Source organism: Styela clava, chromosome 11 (assembly GCF_964204865.1).
Source record: "Styela clava chromosome 11, kaStyClav1.hap1.2, whole genome shotgun sequence".
In the NCBI taxonomy this organism is placed as follows: Eukaryota; Metazoa; Chordata; class Ascidiacea; order Stolidobranchia; family Styelidae; genus Styela; species Styela clava.
In genome coordinates, this window is record NC_135260.1 from 9,968,618 (window position 1) to 9,984,002 (window position 15,385).

General features: G+C 35.3%; 2 protein-coding genes across 3 annotated transcripts; both read right to left on the reverse strand.

Moving 5' to 3' along the window:
* Positions 1 to 651: 651 nt before the first annotated feature.
* Positions 652 to 2,331, reverse strand: LOC120347208 (L-threonine 3-dehydrogenase-like). Its single transcript, XM_039417112.2, has one exon. The coding sequence runs from the start codon at positions 2,114 to 2,116 to the stop codon at positions 1,067 to 1,069; it is 1,050 nt and encodes a 349-aa protein (XP_039273046.2). The 5' UTR covers positions 2,117 to 2,331; the 3' UTR covers positions 652 to 1,066.
* An 862-nt stretch (positions 2,332 to 3,193) lies between these two features.
* On the reverse strand, positions 3,194 to 6,015 carry LOC120342547 (uncharacterized). 2 transcript variants are annotated; one of them, XM_039411424.2, is made up of 6 exons: positions 5,409 to 5,635; positions 5,037 to 5,167; positions 4,880 to 4,950; positions 4,621 to 4,695; positions 4,408 to 4,491; positions 3,194 to 4,252 (listed from the first exon to the last, which is right to left on the reverse strand). In XM_039411424.2, the coding sequence occupies exons 1-6, from the start codon at positions 5,502 to 5,504 to the stop codon at positions 4,080 to 4,082; spliced, it is 630 nt and encodes a 209-aa protein (XP_039267358.2). In that variant the 5' UTR covers positions 5,505 to 5,635; the 3' UTR covers positions 3,194 to 4,079. The 2 variants fall into 2 exon arrangements, with proteins under 2 accessions (XP_039267358.2, XP_039267359.2); XM_039411425.2 differs by lacking the exon at positions 4,621 to 4,695 and having other exon boundaries at positions 5,409 to 6,015.
* Between the last annotated feature and the right edge of the window lie 9,370 nt (positions 6,016 to 15,385).

Consider the following 15,385-nt stretch of genomic DNA (forward strand, 5'->3'; position numbering starts at 1 on the left):
AAAGTAAATAAAAGTAACACTTTTCTGGCGATCACTTCAATTTAAAATCGACTGGCCTGACTGCTATGGTTAACGCCGCGCAAAATTGTCATTCCCCACTTAGTTTTCTGCTGAAGCGCACTTGATGCTGCCTGGGCATGCCAACGGAAAAAAATATTGAACAACTGGTCACTTCTCCGCGGGAAGTTTTAAACTCAGCAGAGTGCGCAGTTGCTATTTCAAAACAATGCATATGTCTGGTGCATATTGGTTTGAATGCATATTGGTTTGAAGACGAAAATCATGCGGTGAATATGTGACATCATGTGGCAGTGAGAGTGCTAGACATCATTTGGACGACGTAGGTCGTAGAGTAGAGGAATAAATTGAGATCATAAGTGGTTTCAAAATAACTAGGCGATACCCCCCAAGTCAAATCGCTCCCTTGAATGGTTGAGCACCTAATTCATTGGTTTTGTAGAACTCTGTGTATCAGAACAACAGGTGAACTCAAAACAGCAATTGCATCAAAATTCACATACATAGAGGAGTTCGTATGAGTGATTGCTTTGTGCAACTGATGTAAGTATGTCTACAATGCCTAGTTAGAAGATGATTTGGGACCCATTATGGATAGAACATAACTTTGGGACAAGTATCCTAAATTCCTAATACAATCATGCACAAACAGAAATTCAACAATGTCAACTAAATTAAACGCATTTTTATTTCTGACAAAATTTGAAACTGCGGACACATGTAACGTACGACTGAAGTGCAGTGACTGAACTAATAATTAATTAACTATACTGATTTAAACGAACAAGTTGTTTGCGACAACTGTGTTTTATTTTATTTTTTATTGTTACGTCATTTTAGTTAAGCCTTGGTGCTGTTGCGAGATGGTTCTCTGCTGCTTGTTCGTACAGACCAGTGAGACCACAATATCATGAGGTCAACAATTTTTCTTATATTGAGGAATTAATTTATTATCAAAAAATATCATAATCTGTTTAATTGCCAATGCCTGAAAAATAAATATTTTATATAGGTGGGTAAAACTGCATCGTTTTGAAAATTGGCAAGATCAATTCTGTGGATCTAATACAATTTTACAAGCATCTTGAGAAAACAAAGCATTGAAGGCATCACGGAATTTCGACATCGGAATATCATGAGAAATCACTATAGATGGATCGACCTTTTTTTCAACGATCAGTTTCTCGCACTCTTCCCACGTATGGAATATTCTTCTTCCGTGCACCGTGTTTATGGTTAAAGATTTGAAGACAATGTCTTGTATAGGGTTTTCAACATGAAATGGCTCCTTTACGAGTCCAATTAAAACTACTTTGCCGCCCTTTCTAAGATATGAAAAGCATCTATTCAGCATGAACGCAGATCCACTTGCTTCACAAATGCGATCGATTCCATTTCCATCCGTTAACTCCATAATCTTGTCTTTGAAATCTTTCACATCTTTTGAATTGATCACAACATCGGCGCCCATTTTACTGGCTCGAATCAAACGATCGGGAACAATATCAGCTGCAATCACTCTTGTTGCCCCAAGAGCTTTTGCACATGCAATTGCAAACAAACCTACTGCACCGCATCCAATAACAAGCACTTCTTCGCCCGAAACATCAAGTCTCTCTATTCCATTGTGGGCGACTCCCATCGGTTCCAAAAGCACAGCTTCATTATCTGTTATGTTATGTTGAAGCTTGTAACAATACTTTTCATTTACTATAGAATACTGAGAGCACCCACCGTGAATTGTACCTCTGCCGTGCCCATACTGTGACAGATTCTGACAAATATCTCCTCTGTTTTTCGAACACAATAAACATTTTCCACAGAAGAAATGATTTTCAACGGCAATTCGATCGCCTACAGTTAGTCGAGCTGCGTTAGGTCCAACCTTCACAACAGTCCCTGTCGCTTCATGTCCCGGTGTAAATGGTAGAGACGCTATCAATTTAGCTGTTTCATTCCATTTCCAAAGACTAATATCTGATCCGCAAATTGCCACTTTGTCAACTTTTATTAAGACTTCATCGTTACAGGCTTCTGGAATAGGGGTTGTCACCCATTCATATCCTTCAGCTTCTGTTCTTTTTAGAAGACAATTCATGATAATGAATAGAATACAGTAACTGCACTTTAAAACGCACGATCTAACACATTATCGGCTCATATCGCCCGTCAATTGCACGCTTGGCTTGTTTTTAGCTTACGGCTGTGCAGCGCATTGTTTAATCGTAGTAGTATATGTTTACGGTTTAATCAATAACCAAAAAATGCAACCTACCTACATCGTGCGGACAGCAAACTTACAACGTTTAATTTCGTTTTATTACTGATGCTATATTTGTATTTAAAAACTTTGTAGATATTGCGTTTCGTCCAATTATACGATATTGTGCTATTGTTTTTAAACTGTATGTGTCAGACGCCAATACACAATTTCCGGCCATATATCAGCTATTTGGTTAGTCTGCTGATGTGCAACTTTTTTGACAAAGCCAAATATATATATATATATTATCGAGAAGTATTCAAAATTTACCAATGCCCGCGCCGCACCTATTTTATGCTGTATGTCACAGATGTGATGGTTATCGTAGAATGAGAAAAGTTGCTTAAAATACAGTTATGCATGGATAACGCCGGCAATACGGACTTCATTTTGGTATCACGCTTTTAAATTATTTTATATAATATCAGCGTAAAATCTGACAAAGAGGTCTTCATTCGGTACCTATTTACTATTTGGCATTTGTCTATGGTTCTCACTATAGTTTACAAACGATGCAAATTTTTTAGCGGTACCGCTCTGGTATGTATTATAGGTGAGTTATACGAAATATGATTGAAGGACTAATTAAAGCATACATAATTGCAAATGCGCAGCATGTGCAAGAAACGTCAATGAAATTCCCCGTGGTATTGATAAATATTCCAAGCACGGTTCAAAAACAAGCTCATAATTGTAACGTAGATTATGCGTTCTCTCTGTTATGAAATTTGGCATATTAATAAAGTTGCCCAAGTATTCTATTTTGCGTTGTATTCCGCATGTAATGGTGCTTGTATAGGAGGAGAAGTGGTATCTACTTGCGTGTTCCTATTTCCCGTACTATCAAACCTAGCTACCGATCGGAATATTCTCCAACCTGATCCTTCTGAGGTCAAATGTACACACGGTAGATTGTAGTGCCAAATGTTATATATTGCAAAGTTGTACGATCGAATTGATCCAAATAACAGATGTAATGAAATATACACCTTAAGGTAAATGAGGAAACCAAAACGATAAAACAAAGACTAGTAAGTCTTGAGCGAGGATAAGAAAATATGTCATTAACTTTTCCGCATAAAACGTTGCATAAAGATAATCACATTGGAAATGAAATTGGACAACGACCTTGTTTCGGGGAAACAACATGTACCATTAATAATGAGGCGGTAAAAGCATTGACATATACAGTAACTAGTCTACTCGCTGCACTCGAAACAGAGACTGAATCGCTGATATCACGCAACTGATTAACGCTCGAGGCTCGAATTCGCATAACGTCATCACAACGCTTCGCCACCCTGCGCATGTGTTACGATCTGCTTACCCAGTTACAGATAAACAGAAACGATATTGTTACGAAATATATATATTCCAGTTCTTGCTTAAACCAAAGCTAGAGTAACAGTTTCCCACAGCGATATGCGTTCGTTCTTTCTGGGCGTTGGGAGCACGTTTGTCACAGCATTGCGGCATTGGATAACGTTACCAGTATTCATTTTCCTGTTACACTTTCCACTGTCATCCAAGTGAATCATATTGATGCTAATACAATCATTTTGCTTCTGTTAATTTTTTTTATTCTTGTTGTTGTTGTGAAAACAAATCGCTTTTCAATGGCTAAAGATTGTTGTTGTCGCTAGAGGGCTTTTACTTCTATTTGTTATAAAATGTATAGGGAAGCCTGTGGGAATTATGATTAAATAAATTTTAGAAACATCGTTTTAAAAACAAAGCAACAAAAACATCCACAACAAAGAATGACGAAATTCAGGAATCTTAGAGATTTATTTTATTTTTATTTTAAAACTGTAGCAGATGCATCAAAATCCTGTTGACCCTTATTCAGACATTCATTTTTCAATGACATAACTGGTGAAATCCATCCATGATCAACAAGAACTTTTGAAACATTTTGTAATTGAGCAACTGTTATTTGTGGTGTACTGAACTTGACAAATGCTTCCCAACCTATACAAAGAATTACAGTTAGCTTAAAAAATTAGATGTTCTGTACCAACTGTAGTATATTTTTAAACGAATCGTAACTTCCGTACTAGGAAGGCACTTGAAACTACTTTAGTATCAGTTATTTCTAGTTTACATTAAATAATTGTTCAGGCTACCTCCGTTGTGGCAAGTGATTGTTATCAGGTAGGTTTCATAATCAGTGAAAAACGTCCAGTCGTTGGCAGCAAAATCATTAGACTCTGTAACAGTAATAAATTATACGACATTAAATATAATACAACGAAGGAAGAGTAATACAACTGATATTATCAAGCAAATGCTATTTTTACCAGTTATGAACACCTGAGGCGACATAAAAATATACATACGATTTTTTATCTTCTTCTTATTCGATTTATTAGATTCGTCGGACAAATAGTCATAGGCAGTCAACAAAGAATCAACTGGAAAAAATAAGTGAAATCACTTTTCGATCATAGAGTCAATTTCGCAACAGGTTCTTTCCCAACTACTCGCTACATAACGTCGTTATCATGTCGCTTCTTGCATGTTTCATGATCATCTGCTTACCTATCTACAGATCAACAGTAACAATTATGTAACGCAAAATAATTTACCTAAACTCACCTCCAGATATGCGATAAACACCGCGCTTCTGACGGATGAAGTTCTGTTCTGTTAAAAATACAGGTGTCTCACTGCAATTTTAAAATACAATGAACATATTATCTTCGGAATAACACTATTGGTCAGTTGGGAATGAATCACACAAAGAAATACTCACCCTCCCACATAGTTGTAATAACGAAATAAAACCCCAACTGCAGTAGGAACAACTTCTTTTGCCTCCCAGCAACCAAGAGGATAGTCCGTATGGGGGATATCTACAACATCGTACCATTTACCCGGTCGAACCTAGAAAGACTTGCATGATCATATCGGCACTAATATCAAATGAATAAGACCGATAAGAATGGTTAAAAAGGTTTACGTGTAGAAAAATAACATTTCTTGACTATTAAATATTGCGATACTTCGATATTTATATACTCTCGGTTGGCATCGCAAATAATATCAAAAATAAAATCGGAATTTTATGGTTGTGGGAGTTATACTCTACATTTTCCAAATCATCGATATTCAACAACATTATTACCCTGTTCCAATCAATGTCTTTTTTCGGAGGATTTCCACATTTTAGGCAATTCCCCAATACAATATACGTAAAGAACATCAAAAGCATGGACTTCATTATAGCACCCTGCTTTCAAACTCTTTCAGAGTAACGTAAACTTCAACAAACTAAGTTAGTAGCTTATTTTTAGTTCCTTCCTAGAATATACAAATTTGATTGCTTTTATCGTAATATTTTGCACGTTATCAAGCAAATGCTATTGTACGCGTTGGAGTCCAACGGATATCTTGCACAATCGCAAATTTCCGTAATTGGAGTAACAAGTTTATTGTTCGCTATAAAAAAAAGTGTCGCTTTGCGTTTTATTTTGAAGTGTATGACCGACGCGGGAGAACTAAGATCGCAAAAGTCAGCTCTTTCAGAATAATTCCTGGTAGCTAATTTAATACTCGATTCTTAACTCGGTTTCAAATAATTTATTCGATAATTTTTTCCTTTTATTAATTCGAGCTACAGCAGCATTTTTTGCTGAAATTGTTTCTGGATTCCCCACAAAAACAAAGATGAACAAGTTAACCATAAACATCATATTTCCCGTAAAGCTATATATCAACAGCTGTTGCAGCACTCCCAAAGCATCGAAAATAATCAAGGACGATTGACTTAATAGCAGGCGTTGCGGCGGTTAGCCGACTCTGTGTAAGCGTCTCCGAATCGAATAGCTTTGGCTTGGAAGCTCTCCTCTATCGCGCGATTGTGCTGATATATATATATATATATATATACGAAGAAACAAAACGTAGAATCGATACACGCGCATGTTACGAAGGAAATGCTATATTGTAGCAGAGTATTGCTTGCACACGATATTCTGTGTAATGCATACAACACGTAGAATATTGAATCACAATCAATATTGAAGTTTTACCATTAGATCAAAATTCACATAGAATAATCGTCCCCTATCGCTTTGACTATAAATAATTTATGTCATAATATAATGATTCATCAAAAAAAATCATTGCTTCCGAAGGCAATTTAGAGATCGAAAGTCAATTTATTCGCATCCGGGAGGTCCCCATTTTCTATAGATTTTTCCCCTGTTCAATGCCGTAATAATAAACTCGTCACTATGGTGCAATATCTTACTGCACAGGTTTCTTGTTTTCGGCGTCAGCATCACAGCCGCCGTTTGCAACGGAAACGACAATCGATCGCTCCTACGTTTAAACAATCTCACGGTAACCATAGTTTACGTATTAACATGTCTCCTGGCATCAGCAATTATCCATGTCTCTCACTTCCCTCGGTCGAAACCTCCGGACATCAATGGAATGTATCAAAATGAAGAGCATTTTCATTTGAAAAGTTGTGACGTCAAAATACGATGTCATGTTTTGTATTTTACGCCTATCGTGGTGGACCAATGTTACACCCAGTGCACTGGCGCACACAAGAGGTGTATACATTTTCACGCTGAACCTGAACAAACAGTAGATTAACATTATAACTAAAGATTTGATGATATAAAGCACAACTCTTTTTATGAGGTATTTCACACATTTCCTTTGAACAAGGCTCTAAACAAGAAGTTACCCATTTTGGAAAGAATTTTTTCGTTGTGTATAGAATATTAGATTGAATACAGCTGTTGTATAAAACGGTTCCATCATCCGATGAGGATAGAAGTTATAAAACTTCCCCGTAGCAAAGCTCTAAACAGGTTTCCTCATTTGGTTGTGACATCACACAAGCTTCGAGAATGAGACGTAGAATTTCGTTGCTGATATATTTCACCATAAAATCAAATTACGTTGCATAAAGTCATGGAGTACTTTTCTGATACAAGGAACAATAGCGAGGTCGCATTGGGCGCAGCGCACTGGGAACGAACAATGTGATAGTGGTTATCAACAATGATGGCGCATTATCAGGAGTGCATCGAAAACAATGCGTGGTCGCATTAGAAATGAGGCATTATTAACAATGAGGACGCATTATGATGACACAAAATTGACAATTAATTCATCCATTCTCATGAACTCTTTTCATGGCATAGTTCTCGCCTTTTTTTTTTGGAAAAGCTGCTCTGAATAGCAGTTACTGGTATTCAGACAACTATTATGCCTTTTTTGAAGAAATATATACTTCTGTTATCCCAAGACTTATGAAATTGGCAAAAGCTATCGGAAAAAATAGTCTCATCTTCTAACGGCATGTCGTCCATCTGGTGGTCCGATGACCAATATTTATGAATGAAGGTTGTCGAATGTTTTGTAGAAATTCGAGTGACCCTTTGTAAACCAACCCCGCGCTTTTCTTTCTGTTCCCATAGTTGTTCTAGCTACCAATAAATTGTGTTTGATACTAAATATGAATGGCATTGATGTCTCGATATAGACTGATAATTGGAAAAGTGTCTACTTGCCCAAATATATATAGTTTTTATCATAAATTTATTTTTTCATCATACTGATGGATACACACTGGATATACAAAAAATTACAATACTTATGAAAAATGCGTTTCAGGGCGAGGGGACCGCGGAAAACCAATGAATATAGGCTATCGAGCAGCGGCACCCTTGAAATAGACTAACAGATAATAATAATAACAAATATTCGAAGTATATATGTTATTTGAAGAAAGCACTAAATACGTCAAAGTAACCTGGTGTGCCCAGGGCGCGCGTTTTAACAACTACAAAAAAGACGACTCCGGATAAGATATCATATTTTACCCTAGGCTGAGCAAAGCTGATAAGAGATAGGACTTACTACTAAGTGAACGATTTTGAAAAACGTGTGAGAATATTTGGAACAATTCGGTAAAATCATGGATGGTTGAATAAACAGGAAATCGAATGTCTTTCATAAACTTGTAAGACAATAAAAATGCCATTTGGGTCAACTCTGACATTCTTCAGTTGATCCAAGAATTGTGCCAATTATTTCGAGTTATATAAATGTTATTTATAATACAGTAACCCCATATAGCAAATTATATTGGATTATTTTGAACGGACACGATTGCTACGAAAGGGTAATCAAATAATTGAGGGGGAGGTGTTTCAATACTGGACTGCTTTTTTGGGTCTCATGTATTGCAAAAATTGTTACGCCACGCCCACTAGAAATACTTGTGGCACTAAACTACACTGGTTCACAGGTACACTTACTAGATCCCCGGTCGCCTGCCCTTCTCAAAAACCTTTCGACTTCCGCGTAGTACGAGTTTGTAAGATCAATGACATTAAACAACATGATAGGCAACTCTGACGTCACTCCATAGGACTACAGGCAAAACATTGTATTTCATGATACGCTCCAATGCACATATTTCTCGTCGCCTTTCGCGTCCGTTTTCCGCTCGCTTTTGCTACTCGGCGTCTTTTTTACGTGTAGTACCTGCCTTTTTGCGCCTGTAACGAAACAAAATAATCTCTATATCTAAAAAGTTTTGCTTACTTGGAAAGCTGGAATAACAGGCAAGCTGTAAAGAGCAATTCTGGACATCATAGACGTTTTTTTTATCAGAGAAGATTACAAACGCGATAGCGGAAAGATTTGTGTGGAACATTTTGCAGATAATGACAAAGTTCAAAGTTGCGCTTAATCATTGAAATTTAATTTAAAGAGGGTGTCATACAAAACTGTGCTGCGATACAATTCCATAACACAAAGTTTGCACCTATCGAACTTGCTTTTGTAGGTGAATTTATTAGACATATTACATATTCAGTTAATCGTAGGTAACATTGCTGGTACATACTGCATCGTAGATAGGTTTGTTTAAATTTAGGAATTTAGCTCATAGCCCACTAATTAATATTATCTTCTATGCAGGAGGTTGCAGGGCTGAATTCAACTTGCAGCCTTACCGATCACCTGACGATGCTCATTTAGTTTGGCTCGAGCAATTCTTCTTGAAATGCTTGTGTGGATGGAAACTACCCATATTTTTTGCCTTCCTCCGATTTTAGATAAATTTATTCTGAGTGATTTCGCATATAATTCTCACTGATTGTTGGCTGTTTATAATTCCTATTGATTGTGAATTCTGATTATAACAATGAGTTGAAAATTTTTTTACCTAATTTACTGGCACCTTTTTCTTGTCAATACTCCAAGCTGAGGTAATAAACATGACAATACATTTATGTCATCTGGAAGCAAAATATGCACACTAATTAATAGTTTGGCACATTGAGATAATACATCATGACAGAAAATACAAGTTAAAGATATGTATGACCATCACATGGTAATTAAAATTAAAAAAAATTAATAGGGGCTGTGGAGTATGGAAAGTTCAAGACAAAGAAAAGAACAAATGTTCATAGCTCATGAACTCTCAATTTTGCCTCCATTGCTTTGTGAAGGCCAATATATTTCGAGTGGCTGAATTGGTTTACCTTTATGATAGCAACGATTTTGTATTTAATATAGCGAGATTATTTCAATTTAATTGAAGTGATATAATTTCCCAAAGCAATGCTTGAATCGTCTAGAATAGATCAGTGGTGTCAAACTCATGGGTTTTCGAGAGCCGCATTGCATTTTGAAAATTGTAAAAAGAGCCGCAAACAGTTTTTGATAATGTATACTTAAAAGATATTTTTAAGATAGTTTTAGTTTGTGACATATATTGTGATGCAACTAAACAGTTGGATTAAGTTTTATTATTTTCTTCAATTTCAAATGCAATTACATATTAATATTTGTATTCCACTATTATTGCAACATTTGCAAGTTACAGTATTTATTATAGAAAATCGTAAAATTCTATGTACAACCATCAAAATCATTTTTGAACAAGCTTCGAATAAGGAAAGAATAATACATACACTAAAAATAACTTAATCTAAATATATGAACCTAAAATTAACAAAAATACTACAGTATAAACTCAATGTTTTAATAATTACATTTGTCCTGGCGTTTGGCATCTTTTTTGTGTCACCAGCATACTAAGGCCAGTCTGAAATGATTTTATAGTACCAACTCTAACTAACGGGGCCACATGATCATGGGTTTATCTGGATCTTTACGAATGTTTAATTAATTCCAGTAATGCAAAAAAGTTACTTTTATCATTTCATGTATAGATCAGTAAAAAAACAAATGACAGATTTTTTCGACAAGACATTTCGCACTACATTGCGTGGCATAGGATTGCTTGAATTATTATTGATATTGATTTTTAGTAACTAAGTCGTTGTATAATTATATTAATTTACAAACACATGGAAATTTTCTGTTCGAAGTTGGTCTTCGAATTTGTCATATTGACTGCTGAGCTTATTGTGTTTTTTGATTGTATTGACGGAAATATGACAACTTAAACAATGTGCTTCAGAATTTTGTGAAGAGCAGAAATGTTACAACTCCCATTTTCTTCGAAAATGCCACCTTCTCCATGTACTTTGCGTTTAATTTAATTACTCAAGTGTTTTATTCAAGTATTCTTTTGCTAGCTTGATGTGTATTCTTAATTGGGTCAAAATGTGGACAAAAAAATTAATATTCCAAAACTACTTTCAGTAAATTGTTTTCTGTGTGAATAATCAATTTCACTTTAGAAAGTTTGAAAAATCTATTACATTTAGATAACAAAAAAAAAAAACTTCAAAAATACTATTACAATTATTGTTAAGCGTTCGAGGGCCGCACTGGAAGTTCTCCGGGGCCGCGAGTTTGAGATCCCTGGTCTAGATTGAAGTTGTTCAAAAAATATATGATAGTATTTTATCATGAATGATGATTATACCCCTTCCGGAATTTCTTCTATAGTACTACCAAAAGTTGATGAACCAAATATAACACAGGTGCAGTGAGGTACCCGTAATCCTCATTTCCAAAGCTGTTTTAAGTATGTCTGGCGTGTTTTGTGCCTTTTTACAAATAAGACCGCTTATGCAATCTTACGCTTTGGAATTTTTAGTTATTTTCCTCAAGCCCTGCAGGATGTGGGGGCCATACACAACTCTACCGGAGGGTCAAATGTCTTTGCATGCCTCCATAGGTTGTTTTTCTATTGCAATTTTCAATTGCATTATATTTCTTGGAATCACACTGTCACTGATATGTCGCCAGACTTCTGATATCTCCCCGTCTGCTATAGTTGTCCTGTGAATAAATAATAGGAAATTGAGATTAGACGAATAGTTGAAAGTTTTGCTTTATGTCGGCTTAATTTCTTGATTGATATACTTACTATTTCTGCTATTGCCTCTTGTGCTGCAAGAGTCTCACAATGCTTAGACAGGTTTGTCCACAACTTCCACATCTGAAGAAAGAGAGGAGATTTATTAATTTTCGTTAAGAATAAATAAAGCAGTCTATATGATTCAGAATGGAAAAGCTAATAAATCCAATATCTCATGTTTTATTTAAAAAATATTTTACTGAATTTGGTATATAAACCAACTAATAAAAGGGTTTAGTTAGAAAATTACAAGCATTCGTGGCTCCAAATACTTGAGAAATCAGACTATACAATATAGACCGGTATGAGTGAAATGTTAGGTGAACTTGTTAACACTTTGATTCAATACGCAAATAAAAGTGAATGCGTAATAGTATGTTACAATGAGCAGCAATCAACAATGAGTATATATCCTCACTGATTAAAAAAAATCTAACTGGAGGTGCATGAACTATTTGAAACCATAAGGGGTAAGTAAATATGTAATTTCGGCAAATGGGCAACTACATACCGTACTGAATTAATAACTTCGTAGTATTTGACAAAGGCTGGCTTTCCCACATGTACTTAACAGTGCGATGCCCGGGTGTGATATACAACAATAGTATTCACCTTACCTTTTACCGATTTCTTTTTACCCCAACTTTCAAAAATATCGTTAAAATCGACAACAACTGTCAAAGCAGACACGAACACCATTCGTGCTACGCCTTGAAAGCAGCACACATCCGCTCGTTTTCGTCTCGTCAAGTATGTGCATTGGAGCGTGCTATCGAATACGATCTTCGGACAAAAATGCCGGAGTTGCGCATCATGTTGTTTAATGTCATTGGTAAGATCAAAACCGGGGACGACCTTGTCGTAACCCGTCACGCTTGGTGGAATAAAAACCATGTTCCCGTTGATAAAATAAAGCGACGATATTTTGGATGAAATATCTGATCTCATAGGACTAATGGAAAATGGGAAAAGTTACAGCCTTTCAGGCGTTTTTTTATAACAACGAGGGGTAAAATACCAACAAAAACACGAACAACAACATAATAACAAAACGATCCATAGGTCCATTTAGTGTCCAACAATGACATTAAACAACATGATAGGCAACTCTGACGTCACTCCATAAGACTACAGGCAAAACATTGTATTTCATGATACGCTCCAATGCACATATTTCTCTTCGCCTTTCGCGTCCGTTTTCCGCTCGCTTTTGCTACTCGGCGTCTTTTTTACGTGTAGTACCTGCCTTTTTGCGCCTGTAACGAAACAAAATAATCTTTATATCTAAGAAGTTTCGCTTACTTGGAAAGCTGGAATAACAGGCAAGCTGTAAAGAGCAATTCTGGACATCATAGACTTTTTTTTATCAGAGAAGATTACAAACGCGATAGCGGAAAGATTTGTGTGGAACATTTTGCAGATAATGACAAAGTTCAAAGTTAGTAATTTTAATGTTTGCGCTTAATCATTGAAATTTTATTTAAAAAGGGTTTCATACAAAACTGTGCTGCGATACAATTCCATAACACAAAGTTTGCACCTATCGAACTTGCTTTTGTAGGTGAATTTATTAGACATATTACATATTCAGTTAATCGTAGGTAACATTGCTGGTACATAATGCATCGTAGATAGGTTTGTTTAAATTTAGGAATTTAGCTCATAGCCCACTAATTAATATTATCTTCTATGCAGGAGGTTGCAGGGCTGAATTCAACTTGCAGCCTTACCGATCACCTGACGATGCTCATTTAGTTTGGCTCGAGCAAGTCTTCTTGAAATGCTTGTGTGGATGGAAACTACCTATATTTTTTGCCTTCCTCCGATTTTAGACAAATTTATTCTGAGGGATTTCGCATATAATTCTCACTGATTGTTGGCTGTTTATAATTCCTATTGATTGTGAATTCTGATTATAACAATGAGTTGAAAATTTTTTTACCTAATTTACTGGCACCTTTTTCTTGTCAATACTCCAAGCTGAGGTAATAAACATGACAATACATTTATGTCATCTGGAAGCAAAATATGCACACTAATTAATAATTTGGCACATTGAGATAATACATCATGACAGAAAATACAAGTTAAAGATATGTATGACCATCACATGGTAATTAAAATTAATAAAAATTAATAGGGGCTGTGGAGTATGGAAAGTTCAAGACAAAGAAAAGAACAAATGTTCATAGCTCATGAACTCTCAATTTTGCCTCCATTGCTTTGTGAAGGCCAATATATTTCGAGTGGCTGAATTGGTTTACCTTTATGATAGCAACGATTTTGTATTTAATATAGCGAGATTATTTCAATTTAATTGAAGTGATATAATTTCCCAAAGCAATGCTTGAATCGTCTAGAATAGATCAGTGGTGTCAAACTCATGGGTTTTCGAGAGCCGCATTGCATTTTGAAAATTGTAAAAAGAGCCGCAAACAGTTTTTGATAATGTATACTCAAAAGATATTTTTAAGATAGTTTTAGTTTGTGACATATATTGTGATGCAACTAAACAGTTGGATTAGGTTTTATTATTTTCTTCAATTTCAAATGCAATTACATATTAATATTTGCATTCCACTATTATTGCAAGTTGCAGTATTTATTATAAAAAATCTTAAAATTATATGTACAACCATCAAAATCATTTTTGAACAAGCTTTGAATAAGGAAAGAATAATACATACACTAAAAATACCTTAATCTAAATATATGAACCTAAAATTAGCAAAAATACTACAGTATAAACTCAATGTTTTAATAATTACATTTGTCCTGGCGTTTGGCATCTTTTTTTGTGTCACCAGCATACTAAGGCCAGTCTGAAATGATTTTATAGTACCAACTCTAACTAACGAGGCCACATGATCATGGGTTTATCTGGATCTTTACGAATGTTTAATTAATTCCAGTAATGCAAAAAAGTTACTTTTATCATTTCATGTATAGATCAGTAAAAAAACAAACGACAGATTTTTTCGACAAGACATTTCGCACTACATTGCGTGGCATAGGATTGCTTGAATTATTCTTGATATTGATTTTTAGTAACTAAGTCGTTGTATAATTATATTAATATACAAACACATGGAAATTTTCTGTTCGAAGTTGGTCTTCGAATTTGTCATATTGACTGCTGAGCTTATTGTGTTTTTTGATTGTATTGATGGAAATATGACAAATTAAACAATGTGCTTCAGAATTTTGTGAAGAGCAGAAATGTTACAACTCCCATTTTCTTCGAAAATACCACCTTCTTCATGTACTTTGCGTTTAATTTAATTACTCAAGTGTTTTATTCAAGTATTCTTTTGGTAGCTTGATGTGTATTCTTAATTGGGTCAAAATGTGGACAAAAAAAATTAATATTCCAAAACTACTTTCAGTAAATTGTTTTCTGTGTGAATAATCAATTTCACTTTAGAAGGTTTGAAAAATCTATTACATTTAGATAAAAAAAAACTTCCAGAATACTATTACAATTATTGTTAAGCGTTCGAGGGCCGCACTGGAAGTTCTCTGGGGCCGCGAGTTTGAGATCCCTGGTCTAGATTGAAGTTGTTCAAAAAATATATGATAGTATTTTATCATGAATGATGATTATACCCCTTCCGGAATTTCTTCTATAGTACTACCAAAAGTTGATGAACCAAATATAACACAGGTGCAGTGAGGTACCCGTAATTCTCATTTCCAAAGCTGTTTTAAGTATGTCTGGCGTGTTTTGTGCCTTTTTACAAATAAGACCGCTTATGCAATCTTACGCTTTGGAATTTTTAGTTATTTTCCTC

What these genes read in the sequence shown, in the direction of transcription:
- LOC120347208 (XM_039417112.2), bottom strand. Translation starts at nt 2,116, where the DNA reads ATGAATTGTCTTCTAAAAAGAACAGAAGCTGAAGGATATGAATGGGTG.
- LOC120342547 (XM_039411424.2), bottom strand. Translation starts at nt 5,504, where the DNA reads ATGAAGTCCATGCTTTTGATGTTCTTTACGTATATTGTATTGGGGAAT. An exon ending in TATTACAACTATGTGGGAGG is followed by an intron (nt 4,951 to 5,036) that starts GTGAGTATTTCT and finishes TTAAAATTGCAG; the next exon opens with TGAGACACCTGTATTTTTAA. An exon ending in TGTTTATCGCATATCTGGAG is followed by an intron (nt 4,696 to 4,879) that starts GTGAGTTTAGGT and finishes TATTTTTTCCAG; the next exon opens with TTGATTCTTTGTTGACTGCC.